The sequence below is a fragment of the Ailuropoda melanoleuca genome, chromosome 11, assembly GCF_002007445.2.
Source record: "Ailuropoda melanoleuca isolate Jingjing chromosome 11, ASM200744v2, whole genome shotgun sequence".
Taxonomy (NCBI): Eukaryota; Metazoa; Chordata; class Mammalia; order Carnivora; family Ursidae; genus Ailuropoda; species Ailuropoda melanoleuca.
Window position 1 is genome coordinate 48605944 of NC_048228.1, and position 15908 is coordinate 48621851.

The window sequence follows — 15908 nt, forward strand, 5'->3', positions numbered from 1 at the left end:
CACATCTTGACACTATTGCCTAGATAGTTTGGAGGAAGAACTTGGCAGCCAATTCAGGCAGAAATCCTGTGTTTACATCGGAACAGATTCCAGCTCTCCACAGCACTCTCTGTTCATTGATCTGAGAATTGTTTACCGTGATAAGGTCAGCAAAAGCAATGACTGGAGGTGGATTCTCAACAGGAGTGATCATGATGGTAAACATCTGATTGTCTAGATGGTTGTGGTCCATATCGGAGACAGAGAAATGGAAGCCATCAGTAACCAGATTACCATCAGTCTCATACACAGCTGAGTACCTATAGAGGAGAGGACAAGAATCAAATGAATGAGCTACATAACAAGCCAGGTAAGACGGTTGCATTTTTGTTTAATCAATATAATCTTTTGAGAAAGCTACTGGTTAGTTGCTTAAATATTTTAATGCCATTTTTAAAAACTCTGTCAAGTAATACAAAGTGGTTATATACCTAATTTTCTGGTTGTTGATGTCTTCCATTGTGAAATTGGAAACCTCCGAGAGTTCTTCCACCTCAGGTCCTGACACTCTTAAGAGAGCACCATACATGGGCAGAGAACTTAACTGAATCCAGATCTCTGAGTCGGGGGAAGAATCATCCTAATCAGGCAAATATGAAGCAAGACATGAACACACATTTGTAGGAATAAATACCTCCAGTAGTTAAGAGATCACAGGTGCTTACTTCTCTGCCAGTTGAAAAAGTCTCTTTCCCTTTATGATAAAGCAACACCATTCAAAGTGCATGAAAATCCCATTTATTCTTCTTAAATACCTCTTTGATAATGTCTTCTTTCAAGAGTAGCTCAAGACAATAGTGAGGAAATGCACTTTAGGTATGGGGCGTAAAACAAAGAGATGCCCTCTTGTTGCTATAAGAGCCACACAGGGTTGCATTTTTATTACATTCATCTAGTGAAGAACAAAACATGGTCGGAGATATAAGTCATCTTCCTATAAAGACGTTTGTAGGTTTCTTTTAGAGTTTCAAAGAATGGTTTGCTTTTTAGAAACAGGTAAAATTCCATTATAACGTCTAATATAGTGATAAAGAAAATTCTGTGAAACAGAAAGAAGGGAAGTTACTTAGCTTAGCCAGTGACTCACTTTAAGTAATATTTGACATGGTAAAACTTTTAGTTTAACAGAAGAATTTAGGAAATCTTATTTCATTCCAGCAGGACAGAACCTACATGCTCAACCCTCAAGATGACCAATCTTAACAATTTTCCTTTCCTTCTGCATTGCTTATTGGGAAATAAAATTGGCTTTCTGTGTTTCTACGTGGACAATCGTACGCCTTAATGAACAATTTGCTCTTTAAGGATATTGTGGAAATATCTAGGAGGCCGGCAACATCTTGGAGAGTTTCCCTGAGTCATTCATCTTCTAGAACAGTTGGCTGTGGCACTTAACCGCAGCAACAATGAAAATAAATATTGCATGGCCAAGTGTACTTTGAAATGCAAAATTCCATGGCTATGTTGTACAGCTGGTTGACGTATGGATCAGGAATGTGCTCAGGATACTGGGTGATCTGGGGCAGAGGGTTTTAGTCAGTTCTTGCTTCTACCCCTAGGGGCCTTTTTAAATAGACAGGCCAGAGCCTCAATGCAAGGTCACAGACTTCCATATCTCCTTACATCACCTGACACTAGTAAGACAGGAAACTCAAATTCATCAAAGCTGCAAAACTTCAGAAAATTTCCCCTAAATTTATACTTTAAAAGTTTCTCTATTTTTCCACATGGGTTATCAAATACAACATGCAGACTTCCAACAGACTACTTCCTCATATTACTGTGAGCACCCTCTGAGAGAGAATTTTTAAAAGACAGCTAAGAGTTCTAAGGTATTAACTTCTGAGATGGTGATAAAATACAAGGATAGAGCTCCTGGCTCTTGATTAGAATGAATAGCTTCAAAATTCCACATTGGCAAATTTGGCAAAGAAATGCTTATTTCATGTCAGGCACATTTATTTTAATGTTTCAAATCTCAAATGACTGCTGGGTTTGAAAAAGTGTGAAATCAGCGAGGTTTTTTCTTCTGAAAATGCTATCACAATTTCAGAAAATAATTATTAATTAATTATTTTTATAATTAAGGAAAATTACTACTTTGGCATATCTAAGATATCATGGATGCAAAAAATCTAAGAATGCAGACTTTGTTCTCATGTAATGTTCCTACTTTCTCACTCCTTTTGTATTAACTCATTTTGCATTTTCTTTTTATTTCTTACACATCTATTGACCCACCATTCAACACAATTAACACTTATGTATGTGTTCCTCCTTTACCCTGTCCCTGGGCCTCCCATCACCCTGGGTCTTGTTTCTCATTTCCTTAAATTTCTTGATATTATTTGATATATTATTCCAAAGTATTTTTAGTTATTTTTTAAAAACTTAAGAGACTTAGATTTTCCTCCTGTGGGACTTACTTTCCTTTTTACTCAATGGTGGACTGCTAAGACCCATCAATACAGGTGTATGCAGCAACACTTCATCTGTTCCGAGTGTGGTCTAATATTCAGTAGAGTAAGTATATCACAGATTATATTATCCTGTTGATGGGAATTTGTGTTGTTTCAATATTTTTGCTATTACAGATACTTTTGCTATGAATTTTCTTGGGTATATCTTTTGGTGTACATAGGAAAGTTTCTCCTGGAGAGGAATCTAGGAGTGGACTGGTTAGGGTACAGAACCACTCATCCTCACAAGACAATGACAAATTCCTCCCCAAAGTTGTTTGTTCTAGTTGACCCTTCCATCAGCAAAGAACCTTCTGCAGATCCATTTTCTCTCCAACATTTGGTATTTCAGACTTTTAAATTTCTGCCAGTTGAATTGGTACGATATGGTATATAGTCTTTCTTGCTTCCCTTGATGCCTAAAAAAATGGTTATCTCTTTTTATATTTGTTGCCCCTATGGGTTCCTCTTCTGAAATTCCTATTAATGTCTGTTGTTCATTCTTCTACTGGGTTAACTTTTTCTTCTTGATATGCAGACATTTTTTATATTTTCTTTGTTATTTTTGTTTATATGTATTGCAAATATCTGTTTCCAGTTTGTAACTTGTCTGTTTTCTGTATTTCTGGTGTGTTGGGGGAATATAAATTTAATTTTAAGATAGTCAAGTCTATCAATATTTAATCTTTATAGTTATCACTTTTTGTTTCTCGTTTAAAAAATTCTTCCCTTTCCCAATATCTAAAAATATTCATCTATATCCTACAAAGAATTGTAAAATTTCATGCTTGATTTGCCTGAAGCTGATCTCTGTGTACAGTGTGAGGGAGAACTACAAGCGCTTTTTCTATCCATATGAATAATCATTTTGCACAGGTCTATATTTTAAATAGTTCCTACTGTTTCCACCAATCTGGCTTACTTTATCTGCTTTATACTATAGTCCCATGTGTCGGTCTGTTTCTGGACTCTAGTATATTCTTGTGTTATACTGCTTTAAATAGTGCAGGTTTACAAGCAATCCTGATATTTGATAGGGCAAGCCCCTGCCCTCCTATCATTCTTTTTCAGAATTTTGGCCCTTCGTTCTTTATTGTAGAATCAGCTTATCAAGATCCAAAAAGTACATTGGGCTTTTGACTGGAACTCACTTGAATGGAAAGATCAGTGTGCAGGAGAATTGATATCTTTTTGATACTAAGTCTTCCTATTCATGCATGTGCCATGTCTCACCATTTATTGGGTGTTTTTTAAAAAAAAATGTTTGCCAAGTAAGTGTTACAACTTTCCCTGTAGACGTACTGTCTAGTTTTTGTTAGATTTAGTCTAACAGACCCGATTTTTATAATGCTATTATAAGTGGTATCATCTTTTTAGTTACGCTTACTGGCTATTTTTTGCTCATGTCTAGCAATGCTATTGCTCTGTTGATCTTCTATCTGACCCCTTGGTAAATTCTCCCTTTATTTCTAATACTTTGTCAAGACAGTCTTTTAGATTTTCTTTAGTTGGGCATTGTATCAATTTTTGCTAGAAATTACACATCTTTTGTTACATTTATTCCTAGATAGGTGTTATGTGGTGTTATTGGAGATGGTATCATATTTTGAACTATTGTATTTTTGGCTGGTGCACAGACATGCTATTAGCTTTTTAAGATTAATCTTCTATCATCCTCCCCCACATTACAGATGAGGAAACTGAGTCCTAGAGAGTTAAGTACCCTGCCAAGGGTTACTACACTAGTAAGTGGTAAGCCTGCTTTAAAACTCATCCATTCTAACTACAAAATATCCCTCCATGACTAGTTTACCTGCAGTGCATAGCAAACTGTATAGGAAACCACCATTAAAAAGCAAATCACACAGAATCCCATTTTTGCCTTTTGTCTCTCTTGACACCATGTCACCTTCTTGCAGTTAATGACACTCTAATTAAAAACAGGCTCACCTGCTCCTATCCTTTTATATTCTGTTCCACTTACAACCAGCATTTCAGATGGCTTTTCCAACCTTTCTGGATGTTCACTGCAAACTCACTAACTATGGATATCTGGAAAAATTTTCCCCATGACACTAAGTACAAAATTCTTCCACAATCCTCAGAGAAAGTTAGTATATAACTTAGCTAAGTCTTTAAAATATGCTCTGCTTTCAGCAAGCTAGAATAGTCCTTTTGGAGTCTTTCTGCTCTACTGGGTAAATTCACATTCAATCAATTTCTGAAAATACATGTTCAGTTGCCAATGGGCTCGCGTTTTGATATGCAGCTTATAATATGCAGTTAATGGGCAGGAACTGCTCCTGGAGAGCTATTTTGGCCTGTCAAACATTTTTCAAGCCTTGGTGATCTATTGATTAAATCTGTATTCATACATTTTTATGAATTCATGAGTTTCATAAGATTCAAAAGACCATAACCTATGGTAAAAATCACCTGTCAATTAAAAAAAAAAACAAAATCAAAGCTGTTCTGAAACTATACTAGACCCATGAGAAGAATCAGGGTGGAATGCAGTTTCCCATAATTTAAGAAAAGACAATTTGAGGGAAAAATCTGTGCTAAAGCAATTGAGGCAATTGTTCCCAGGCCAATGCTTTATCTTACATGCTACTACCAGGACTAGATTTTATAACCAGACTCTTTAGCCCAGAAAAGGATTACTTAAAACTATACAGTATAGAAAGAAAGAAAGAAAGAAAAGAAAGAAAGAAAGAAAGAAAGAAAGAAAGAAAGAAAGAAAGAAAAAGAGAGAAAGAAAAAGGCCCAGTCATTGGTTGGAATTTTAACATTGGTAAGGAAAAATTCAATACTAAGAATACCATTTAGATAACCATCCCTATTTTCAAGGTATTTGTCAAAACTATTCATTATGTTTACATAGAGAATTCATGTACATTTAAAACACACATAACTGAAAAATAAAATTAATTATCCTTATTATTCTTAGCTCCAGAGGTAGAATCAAAGAAAGAAGAGGAGTGCAATTAACCAGGGTCACTTAGCAAGTTAGGGTCCTAAACACACTGCTTCTGTTGGGGCGTGGGATGGAGGGTGAGTCAGTAATCTTGCCTAGGAAGCCTGGCAGAGAGGCACTGCCAAAGGAATGTGCCAGCATTCTGTCTAGAACTGGCCCTGAGACCAAAGCTGGTGAAAGTGGGCTTCCTCTCAATGGGCCATGAAATATTATTACTTATTAGTCATGAATCAGGTATGTTCTTCTAAAATGCTCTTTCCTGAAAATTCCCATTTGAAATATTATGGATGGAGCTTAAAAAATGGAGACTTGGGCTTTTCCAGCATGAGCACTGTTCCCTTTTGACCATCACCCACCCCTATACAATCTCATTGTGTTTCCATCAAGCTCTGCTCATTCACTTGTCTGCTCATGAAACAGTAGGAGAAGCCAGGATAAATAGTGGAGTAGAGCTATGGAGAAGTTGAGAAAAAACTTCCTTATATGGCCACAGACCTGATGCCCTCAGTATTTAGCCATGGCATTGCTTTCTAGTCAAGCCCAGGGAGAAGGTGCAGTGAACAAGAAGACACAGGTAAGAACTTACAACATAAGCGAGGTGTGACCTGGTGATTACAGTTGTGCTTTTACTAGCAACGGTAATGCTCAGCGAGGCACCAGCAGACAGCTGAGGCCCCCGGTCCTCTGACAGTGACACCTCCACTTTCACGTCCACAGTTGTAGCTGACGTGCCGTCTGTGACCGAGATCTCCATGCTGTCTTCCTGGGCAGAGGAGCCATCATGGAGATACTGTAGAACGTTTTTCTCAATATCTTCATATGTGAAAGTGTCACCTTTCAAGAATAAAACAAATTGCAAAACCAATTACGTCTGGGAATAACGCTTTTCATGTATATAACACCTTTGTTCTTAGGATTTCAAAGTACATATAGGATCATAAACTCTGGGAGTTGTAAGTTAATTAGTCCAACGACCCACCCAATATAGGATTCCCTTTACGCCACTCTTGAAAAGGGGTTATTTAGCCTGTCCTTCAACAGTTCTCAAGGTGAGAGGCTCACTGCTTTACAAGGCAGCTAATTCCACTGGAGTTAGCTCTAATTTTAAGTTCTTAACCATACTGAGCTGAAATCTGCTTCTGTAAGATCCAGTCATCATTCTTAGTTCTAGAGACTAAAGGCAAAGCCTCTAGTCTTTAGAATAACCTAATCTTGGATCTAGTCTTGACACTGAAATTTTTCAGAAAAAGTTAAGAAAATAAATCATACTTGATGAACCTGTAGCAGTTTCTTTGTTTTAGTTGGGAGTATAAGGTTTTCCTAAATTCAAAAATATCTAAAAATTTAAAAACATACTTGAAGTTAGAAATCCAAACTTTGTAGGTCTAGAGTACTAATTTGTGATAGATTTCATAGGTGTGTGAAAAAAGTTTCAAGGTCATATAACTTTAGGAAAAATAGGTTTAAACAAAATTTAAAACTAAAAATTTTTGAACTGCAGGATTTATTAGAATTTTAGAATCTTCAATATAGAAATATTAAAGCATTTCAAAATTATTTGGTCATGGAACCCTTTGTATAAGAAATGCCTTTTAGTGTCATGGGTGGGCCCCAAGGATTCCAGAGAGTACAAGTGAAGAATTGGTCTTCTTGAATGTTATATTAAACTCTATTTCTGGACAGATTATTGGCTCTAATAATTGGTGTTATGAATGAGACTAAAGAATTCATTCATTTTCTGCATTTGTCTTCTAAGCTTCTCTTTTGACACTGTGTTATTATGATTTACTGGTGCTAGTGGTATTGTGCTTAAAAAAAAGTAATAAGGCTAATATTCTATAAACATCTTTAGATATTATATATTAGTTACACAAATATAGGTTAAATATAATGTTAAGAAAACTGGATTCTGACTGGTAATGCTCCTTAAGTAATTCCCTTAGGATGATAGAAATTTATTCTGATGATATTTCTTGTGTTCGGTAAATTTTTTAAAATCTGCCTTTGTGACTCCCAAATGCGTATTGGTTGTTCTTCAAATGCTATCTAACTTCAAGGTCAAAGACTTGCCTCCCTTTTTCTGCAGAGATATTCAAAAGAGTGCATGACTACATGCCTATTAGGAATTATGTAAAGGTTTTGAGAAAGTACAGATTGTTGAAATAAGCATATAGCATCCCCAAGTGACTACTTTGAAAGAGATAATATTCATTTTGATATATGGGCTAACTATTAAACAATTAGATTTAGTTGTGGTCCTTGTGCTTTTCTATACTTTCTAAGCAATCAACATGTATTATTTTTCTATAATTGGAGAAAGTACAAGAAATATTATTTTGGAAAGCTGGTCACATGACCTACCACGGTGTTACATCACAAAGATATCACTTAAAAAATGTGCTTCCTTTTTTATGGATAAAGACACAAGTAGTTTAGGCTATCAGTTTCAGTGCTAAAAATACTGTGAAGATTAACATACTAGACTAAGGAAGACAAATTCATCTCCATGAACTAACCACAGGAAAGTGGCACCTGACACTTCGTATGAGGTTGTTCTAAGTGCATTTACTCCAGATAAATCAACCAATTTCAACTAATTTTACCTACTACTTGAGGAAACAGCTTCATAGCTTTGGGTTGTGGGTGGTAGAGCAAAGAAAGGAAGTCCTAAATATTTCAGCCAATGGACTAAGAACTAAAAGTTTTTCCTTTCTAAGTATCCCCTCCTAGTTTGTCCCACGGAGTTGTTTTACTTCTTTTCTGAGATACATGAAACCAAAGAGCAAGAAACCGTCCAAGCAGACCAATGACAGAGGACGCAGCTACCTGTGGCCATGGGCCCTTGGAGCTCGGCTGTGTACTTAAGGAGCACGCCATGCTCTGGAGGTTTCCGGAGCTCAAAGAGGAGTTCTTCAGGTGTAATCTCAGCATCTCTTACTTCCAGCTGAAGTCCTGCAGTCAGGAGACAAATGATGGTGAGAGGATGTGTACATTAAAAACCGCATGCCCTGCCTCCATTAAAGTAACAGGGTGGGCTGGAAACCATGCTGTGGGCAATCTGATGGATAGAAGTGGGCACTGTTGATTTCCAATCAACCACAGAAGAGTGAAAACGGACGATACAATTAATTCCCAAATTACAGGTAGTTAACTTACTTCCAGAAGTTAACTTCTAAGTAGGTAGTTCTGAATTAAGAATGCTTTTCCATACAAATAAGGGCCCTGAAGCCGACATATAGGTCGGTCCTAACCTACTGGGGTAGGTTTTCTTCCAGAAAATGCTCCCAGAAACTGTCTTTGCTTTTCATTATTTATTCCCTTCTTTTTCTGAATCTATAGAAGAGCCAAGTTGTTTTAACAATGGCTGTTAGGGCCATCACAGAAGTGAGAAAGAAGAGGGGGCAAGTGACTGTCATCTTTGTATATGTGGCTTGTTTAGAAATTGCAGGATAATTAATTTCAGGCCAATACTCAAGGGTAGAAACTGGATAAGGATCTGTAGAGCACAACTAACAAAAACGACAACATCCACTGTTTGCTTTTAAAATGTACTTGGTGAAAGAGTAAAGAAACTCCTGAAGAGTGAGTACACTAGGAGGTAAATAAAATCATGTACGGAATAACCGGGCCAACGCCTCACAACTTCTGAAGGTTACTGTGATCTGTCATTTCTCCTGTTACTCTTTACCTTCTAAGCAGAAAACAAGGGCAGTCACTGAAACTGCTCCCCTCCCTTCTCCTCTCTGCTCTCCTTTGTTAACTTTATATTTTAGTGACGGCAACAAATCAAACTCCTAGAGGCTGGAAAATACATTCTGTGCTGTACTCCATCACTGAACACTGGCCTCGGAAGGCTTTATTTCCGTCTCTCTGTGCTGCTTCTGTTTGCATGGAAATGGCCAGAGGGGAGGATACAGGTGAGAACACATATACCTTCTGGAAGAAGAGGTCACTCTTTCTTGGCAACCATCAAAAGGTTTAAATAGGGACTGCTGCTGAAATATGGTTCCATTTCCAAAGGCATGTTTCTTTTAGGCTCGGTTCCTACCTATAGCAGTACTGCCTCCTGGGCTGACCTCAAGCAGGGGAGCTGTGACCAAGAATGCCGGCAGGTGCTGATCAGTGGGAAGCAGATGAATGGTGAGGACCATCTCTGGACTCGTGTGAGCTCCATCTGAAACTAGAGAAGATAAACACACACACGCACATCACTGTGTAGTCTGGTCACCATAAGGCTACTTCCATAAATATGTAGCCAGAAGCTTTTTTAGATTACCTTAAAACTCTGAAGAGATGCTTACAAATGGAACAAGTAAGCAAGCAAGCAAGCAAGGAAAATACTGTGAGCTATTCTAACAAAGCTTTTTCTACTAGATAACTAAAAGGCTGAAGGACCATAAAAACAAAGTCATTCTAAGAAGCAAGTTTCACAACAAGGTGATACGGGTAAATGTTAGTGGAAAGGAAAGTACTATACAATCTGTACTCTTAGATGATGCCGATAAAGACTTTTATTTATGAGGGGGCGGCACCTGGGTGGCTCAGTCAGTTAAGCCTCTCTGCCTTCAGCTCCGGTCATGATCTTGGGGTCCTGGGACTGAGCCCCACATCGGGCTCCCTGCTCAGTGGGGAGTCTGCTTCTCCCTCTCCCCCTCTGCTTCCCCTGCGTGTGTTCCCTCTCTCTCTCTGTCAAATACATAAATAAATCAATAAAATCTAAAAATAAAATTAAAAGACTTTTATTTATGGAATTATTTTTTGATCCATTCTCCTCACATTTTGGAAAAAAATTTTTTTTTCAAGAGATCTTGTTTAGAAATGACATGTCTATGTCTCATGAAGAAAGAACTTTTCAAAAAGGACAGAAAATAGCCATACTAGTATCTCAGATGGCATTTGTTGGGAGGTAAGCAGACCCATTTCTTTTTTCCCTGATTGTTACATGCATTGCAATAAATGGAGGATACCTTTGTGAATAGAACAATGATTTTAAGATTTTATTTCCCTGGATTATCTGACATCCAAGTGAGCACTGATCACCTGAGGGAAATGGAAGCAGAACTGTTCAGCACTTGACTCCGATTTCCGCCTTCCTGTACCTTAAAACACCATCTCTTCTCTAAAAGCCAGGTTTGGAAGAATATCTGTACCACCAATTCACCAATGTGTTTATTTGTAGTGGCTACTGAGAAAACTGTACTGTTGATTATTTTAAACGTGTAATATGCTTGCATATGGGTTGGTTTCCTTCATCACTTTCTTCTGGACTTAGCAGCACGTCCGTAGGAAGCTGACATCTACTTAAGCAAAGTAAAGCACTGCCCAGTGACTGCTAGTAAAGATCCCATTTGGGTTTTAGATTTGTTTTTTCCTTGAGAACAGACCTAAAAGATATGGCTGGATTTTATAAAGTACACTCCATGTCCTAGAACAGTCCAGAAATAGCCCTACTGAAGGAGAGGAGACATCACCCCTGCGAATGAAGGTTTTGCAGCTCTGGTCATTCAACCAAATGTCACAGTTATTGCCCCTGCTTCTTTGTTTACACTCAATCTCCTCTCTGGATCAACAAAGATGACAGACAATTCCAAACTTTTGGGGGCTTGGGGGACACACATATGAACTTTTCCATGAATTTCAGCAGATTCTGATTCTCTAGAGGCCCCTGGAGTCTAAGTTAAGAGCACCTACCTGAAATAAGAATCACAATTGTGAGATCTAATTTTACTTTTTCAAATGTTTTACATTGATTTCATTTTTAAGTTGGGGGAGAGCCTCAGAGAGGCTTCAACAGCCTTACTTTTACAGAAGAGGGAGGGAAAGGCCTTGAAACATAAGAGCTTTGGTAAGACTGCACAGCTGTCAGTGTGACCAAGCTGTATCTCTGCCTCAGGGAGTAAATGGAAGAAAGCTATTTTCTAGTACATATTTTATAACTAGAAAATATATCAATGGGGTGCAGAGTTTTGTAAGCAAATATAAGAACTTACAATCAAAATGTTAGCAATTACATGTCTAGCTGTCCCTTTAAGCAACATTTCTGATTTCTGTGAGAAACCGCCAGACTGCCTCTTCAGGTCAGAGGCCTCCTGCAAGCCCCATTTGCCTCGTGTATCGTCCTTCCTCAGGACGACTCTGCAGAGCGGCTGTGTTTACTCTGAAGCAGCCTGGTCAGGAATATCAGCTTTCCTTCTCATCTTAGCTGATTAACCAAATGAGCTGTTCCTCCTCATTCTATGGGTTAATGTTGGGGCCAGGGCTTGTTGCCGCCTTAGTTCATTTTGAGCCCAATTTAAAATTTTCTCTCACAAAACTCTCCTAAAGGAGATGGCTTCCTACCAGTTTCCAGAAGTTTTTCTCCTTAGAAAAAGGGAACCTCTTATACCTTTCACAACAATTAACTCGAAATGGATCATGCACCTATACCTAAAATGCAAAACTATAAAACTCCTATAAGACAACAGAGGAGAAAACTTAGATGACCTTGGGAATGGTGATGCCTCTTTAGATACGACACAAAAGACATCATTGGTGAAAGAAATCACTGATAAGCTGGACTTCATCAAAGTTAAAAACTTCCTCTCTGTGAAAGACAATGTCAAGAGTATGAAAGGACAAGCCACAAACTGGAAGAAAATATGTTCAAAAGACCCATCTGGGGGTGCCTGGGTGGCTCAGTCATTAAGTGTCTGCCTTTGGCTCAGGGCGTGATCCCGGAGTCCTGGGATCGAGCCCCATATCAGGCTCCTCTGCTGGGAGCCTGCTTCTTCCTCTCCCACTTCCCCTGCCTGTGTTCCCTCTCTCACTGGCTGTCTCTCTCTCTGTCAAATAAATAAATAAAATCTTAAAAAAAAAAAGACCCATCTGATACAGGATTGTTATTCAAAATGTACAAAGAACTCATAAAGCTCAACAATAAAAAAAGAACCCAATTAAAAAATGGGCCAGAGGGGCGCCTGGGTGGCACAGAGGTTAAGCGTCTGCCTTCAGCTCAGGGTGTGATCCCGGAGTCCTGGAATCAAGCCCCACATCAGGCTCCTCTGCTATGAGCCCGCTTCTTCCTCTCCCACTCCCCCTGCTTGTGTTCCCTCTCTCGCTGGCTGTCTGTATGTCAAATAAGTAAATAAAATCTTAAAAAAAAAAAAAAATGGGCCAGAGACCTTAACAGATACCTCACCAAAGAAGATATACAGTTGGCAAATAAACACATGAGAAAATGCGCCTCATTGCATGTCAGCAGAGACATGAAATTAAAATGATAATAAGATGCCACTATGCACCAATAAAAATTGCCAAAATCTGGACCACTGACAACACCAAATGCTGGTGAGGATGTGAAGCAAAAGGAATTCTCATACATTGCTGGTGGGAATGAAAAATGGTACAGCTCTTTTGGAAGACAATTGGCTTTTTTTTGCTTTGTTTTTTTTTTTAACAAAACTGAATATATTCTTATCATATGATATAGCAATTGCACTCTTTGGTATTTACCCAAAAGAGCTGAAAACTTAGGTCCACACAAAACCTGCACACAGATGTTTAGAACAGCTTTATTTAAAATTGCTAAAACTTGGAAGCAACCAAGATGTCCTTTAGTAAATGAATGGATAAAAAAAACTGTGGTACTTCTAGACAATGGAATGTTATTCAGCACTAAAAAGAAATGAGCTACTAAGCCATGAAAAGACACAGAAGAACCTTAAATGCATATAGCTAAGGGAAATAAGCCAATCTGAAAAGATTCCATACCATATGACTCTCACTCTATGGCATTCTGGAAAAGACAAAACTATGGAAGACAATAAAAAGAATAGTGATTGCCAAAGGTGGGAAGTGGGGATGCTAGATGAATACGCAGAGCATAGAGGATTTTTAGGGCAGTGAAAATACTCTATATGATATTATAATAATGGGTAAGTGTCATTATCCCCTGGTCAAAACCCATAGAATGTACAACACCAAGAATGAACCCTAGAGTAAACTACAGACTTTGGTTGATTATGACATGTCAGTGTAGGTTCATCCTTAGTAAAAAAATGTACCATTCTGGTGAGTGATGTTGACAAGGGGAGAAGCTATGCTATGCACCTATGCATGTGTGGGGGCAGGGTAAATGGGCAAATCTCTGTACCTTACTCTCAGTTTTTTTGTAAACCTGAAACTGATCTAAAAAAAATTAAATCTTTAAAACAGTTAAAAAAATTCACTCAACAACAAGAAGAAAAAAAAAGAGAAACAAGAAACCTCAGGCAGAAATAAGATAAATTAATTTGAGGTCAGCCCAACATCTATTTCCTCTACCCTGTATAATAGGTTCAAGGATCATTTAACTTAAAGTCCTGGAGAAGTTAATAGTTAACCCCTTCACCTATTCATGCTTTCAGGTAAAAGTTGAGGCTTGGAAACCAAACAGGCACACTACTATGATACTTGTTTTTCATGACCAACACACATACAGACCAGATTAAATTAAATATCCCATGCTCCATGTCAGAAACTTTTATTTTTATTTTGGCTCTACTGTTTACCAGGACTGGAAATCTGGACAGATTCCTTACTCTAATGACCCTTAATTTCCCCAGCTTTAAAATGCTAAAAATAATACCCGTCCTTACAGTCTTCTTACAAGGATTAAATAAGACAACTTGTATTGCAAATTGTTTTATAAAATGTAAAATACTATATAATCTGTTGTATATTATTATTGATTGTATGAATTATCTAGAAGTCTATCACTGGAAATGAGCTGATACTGGGTTCACATCAATAATAATACAACACTCGAAAAAGAAATAATAAGGCATCCAAATTGGAAGGGAAGAAGTAAAACTGCCACTATTTGCAGATGACATGATATATACAGAAAACCCTAGGTGCCACCCAAACTATTAGAACTAATAAACAAATTTAGTGAAATTGTAGGATACAAAATCATACAAAAATCTGTTGCATTTCTATACCCCAATAATAAACTACTAGAGATATTAAGAAAATAATCCCATTTACAACTGCATCAAAAAGAATGAAATACCTAGGAATAAATTTAACCAAGGAGGTGAAAGACCTGTGCTTGGAACTATAAGATACTGATGAAAGATACTGAAGAAGACACAAATAAATATAAAGATATTTCATGCTCATGGATTAGAAAAATTAATATTGTCCAAAATGTCCGTAACAATCAACGCAATCTACAGATTGTGTACAACCCCGTCAAATTTCCAACATCATTTTTCACAGAAATAGGACAAATGATTCTAATTTTGTATGAAACTACATAAGACCCAGAAAAGACAAAGTTCTTTGAGAAAGAACAAAGCTGGAGGCATCATGCTCTCTCATTCCAAACTGTATTACAAAGCTATAGTAAACAAAACAGCATAATATTAGCATAAAAACAGATCAATAGAGATCAGGAGAAGAGAAGAGAAGAGAAGAGAAGAGAAGAGAAGAGAAGAGAAGAGAAGAGAAAGAGAAGAGAAAGAGAAGAGAAAGAAGAGAAAGAGAAGAGAAAGAGAAGAGAAAGAGAAGAGAAAGAGAAGAGAAAGAGAAGAGAAAGAGAAGAGAAAGAGAAGAGAAGAGAAGAGAAGAGAAGAGAAGAGAAGAGAAGAGAGAGCCCAGAAATAAACCTACATATATATGGTCAACTAATTTATGACAAAGGAGCTAAGAATATACAATGGAGAAAGAACAGTCTCTTCAATACATGGTATTGAAAACGCCGGACAGCCACATGCAAATGAAGGAAACTGCACCACCATCTTACACTACACACAAAAAATAACTCAAAATGGATTAAATACTTGAATGTAAGACCTGAAACCATAAAACTCTGAGAAGAAAACAAAGGTGGAAGCTCCTTAATATCAGCCTTGGGGATGATGTTTTGGATTTGAAGCCAAAAGCAAAAGCAACAAAAGCAAACATAAACAAGTGGGGCGACATCACACTAAAAAGCTTTTGCATAGCAAAGAAAACCATCAACAAAATGAAAAGGCAAACTACCAAATGGGAGAAAATCTTTGCAAATTATATATCTGATAAGTTAATATCCAAAATATATAAAGAAGTCCTACAACTCAATACCAAAAAAATCCAAACAATCCAATTAAAAAATGGGCAGAAGATCTGAATAGTCATTTTTCTAAAGAAGACATCCAGATGGCCAACAGGTACATGAAAAGATGCTCAACATCACTAATCGTCAGGGAAATGCAAACCAAAACCACAATGAGATATCACCTCACACCTGTCGGGATGACTATATCAAAAGGACAAGCAATAACAAGTGTTGGCTAGCATGTGGAGAAAAGAGAACCCTTGGGCACTGTTGGGGGGAATGTAAACTAGTACAGCCTCTATAGAAAATAGTATGAAGGTTCCACAAACAATTAAAAACAGAAATACTATATGATCCAGCAATTCCACTTCTG

At 37.5% G+C, this 15908-nt stretch overlaps 1 protein-coding gene across 2 annotated transcripts in view; it reads right to left on the minus strand.

Annotated features, from left to right (window-relative positions):
- The window catches only part of FRAS1 (Fraser extracellular matrix complex subunit 1), a 414631-nt gene that overhangs the window by 88331 nt on the left and 310392 nt on the right, over nt 1–15908 (minus strand). For both annotated transcript variants that reach the window (XM_034671646.1, XM_002912484.4), the window contains 5 exons: nt 9524–9655; nt 8302–8427; nt 6062–6309; nt 471–619; nt 137–299 (listed from right to left, as the gene is read on the minus strand). In XM_034671646.1, coding sequence (XP_034527537.1) covers nt 137–299; nt 471–619; nt 6062–6309; nt 8302–8427; nt 9524–9655 — 818 coding nt within the window. The remainder of the gene's footprint in view (nt 1–136; nt 300–470; nt 620–6061; nt 6310–8301; nt 8428–9523; nt 9656–15908) is intronic.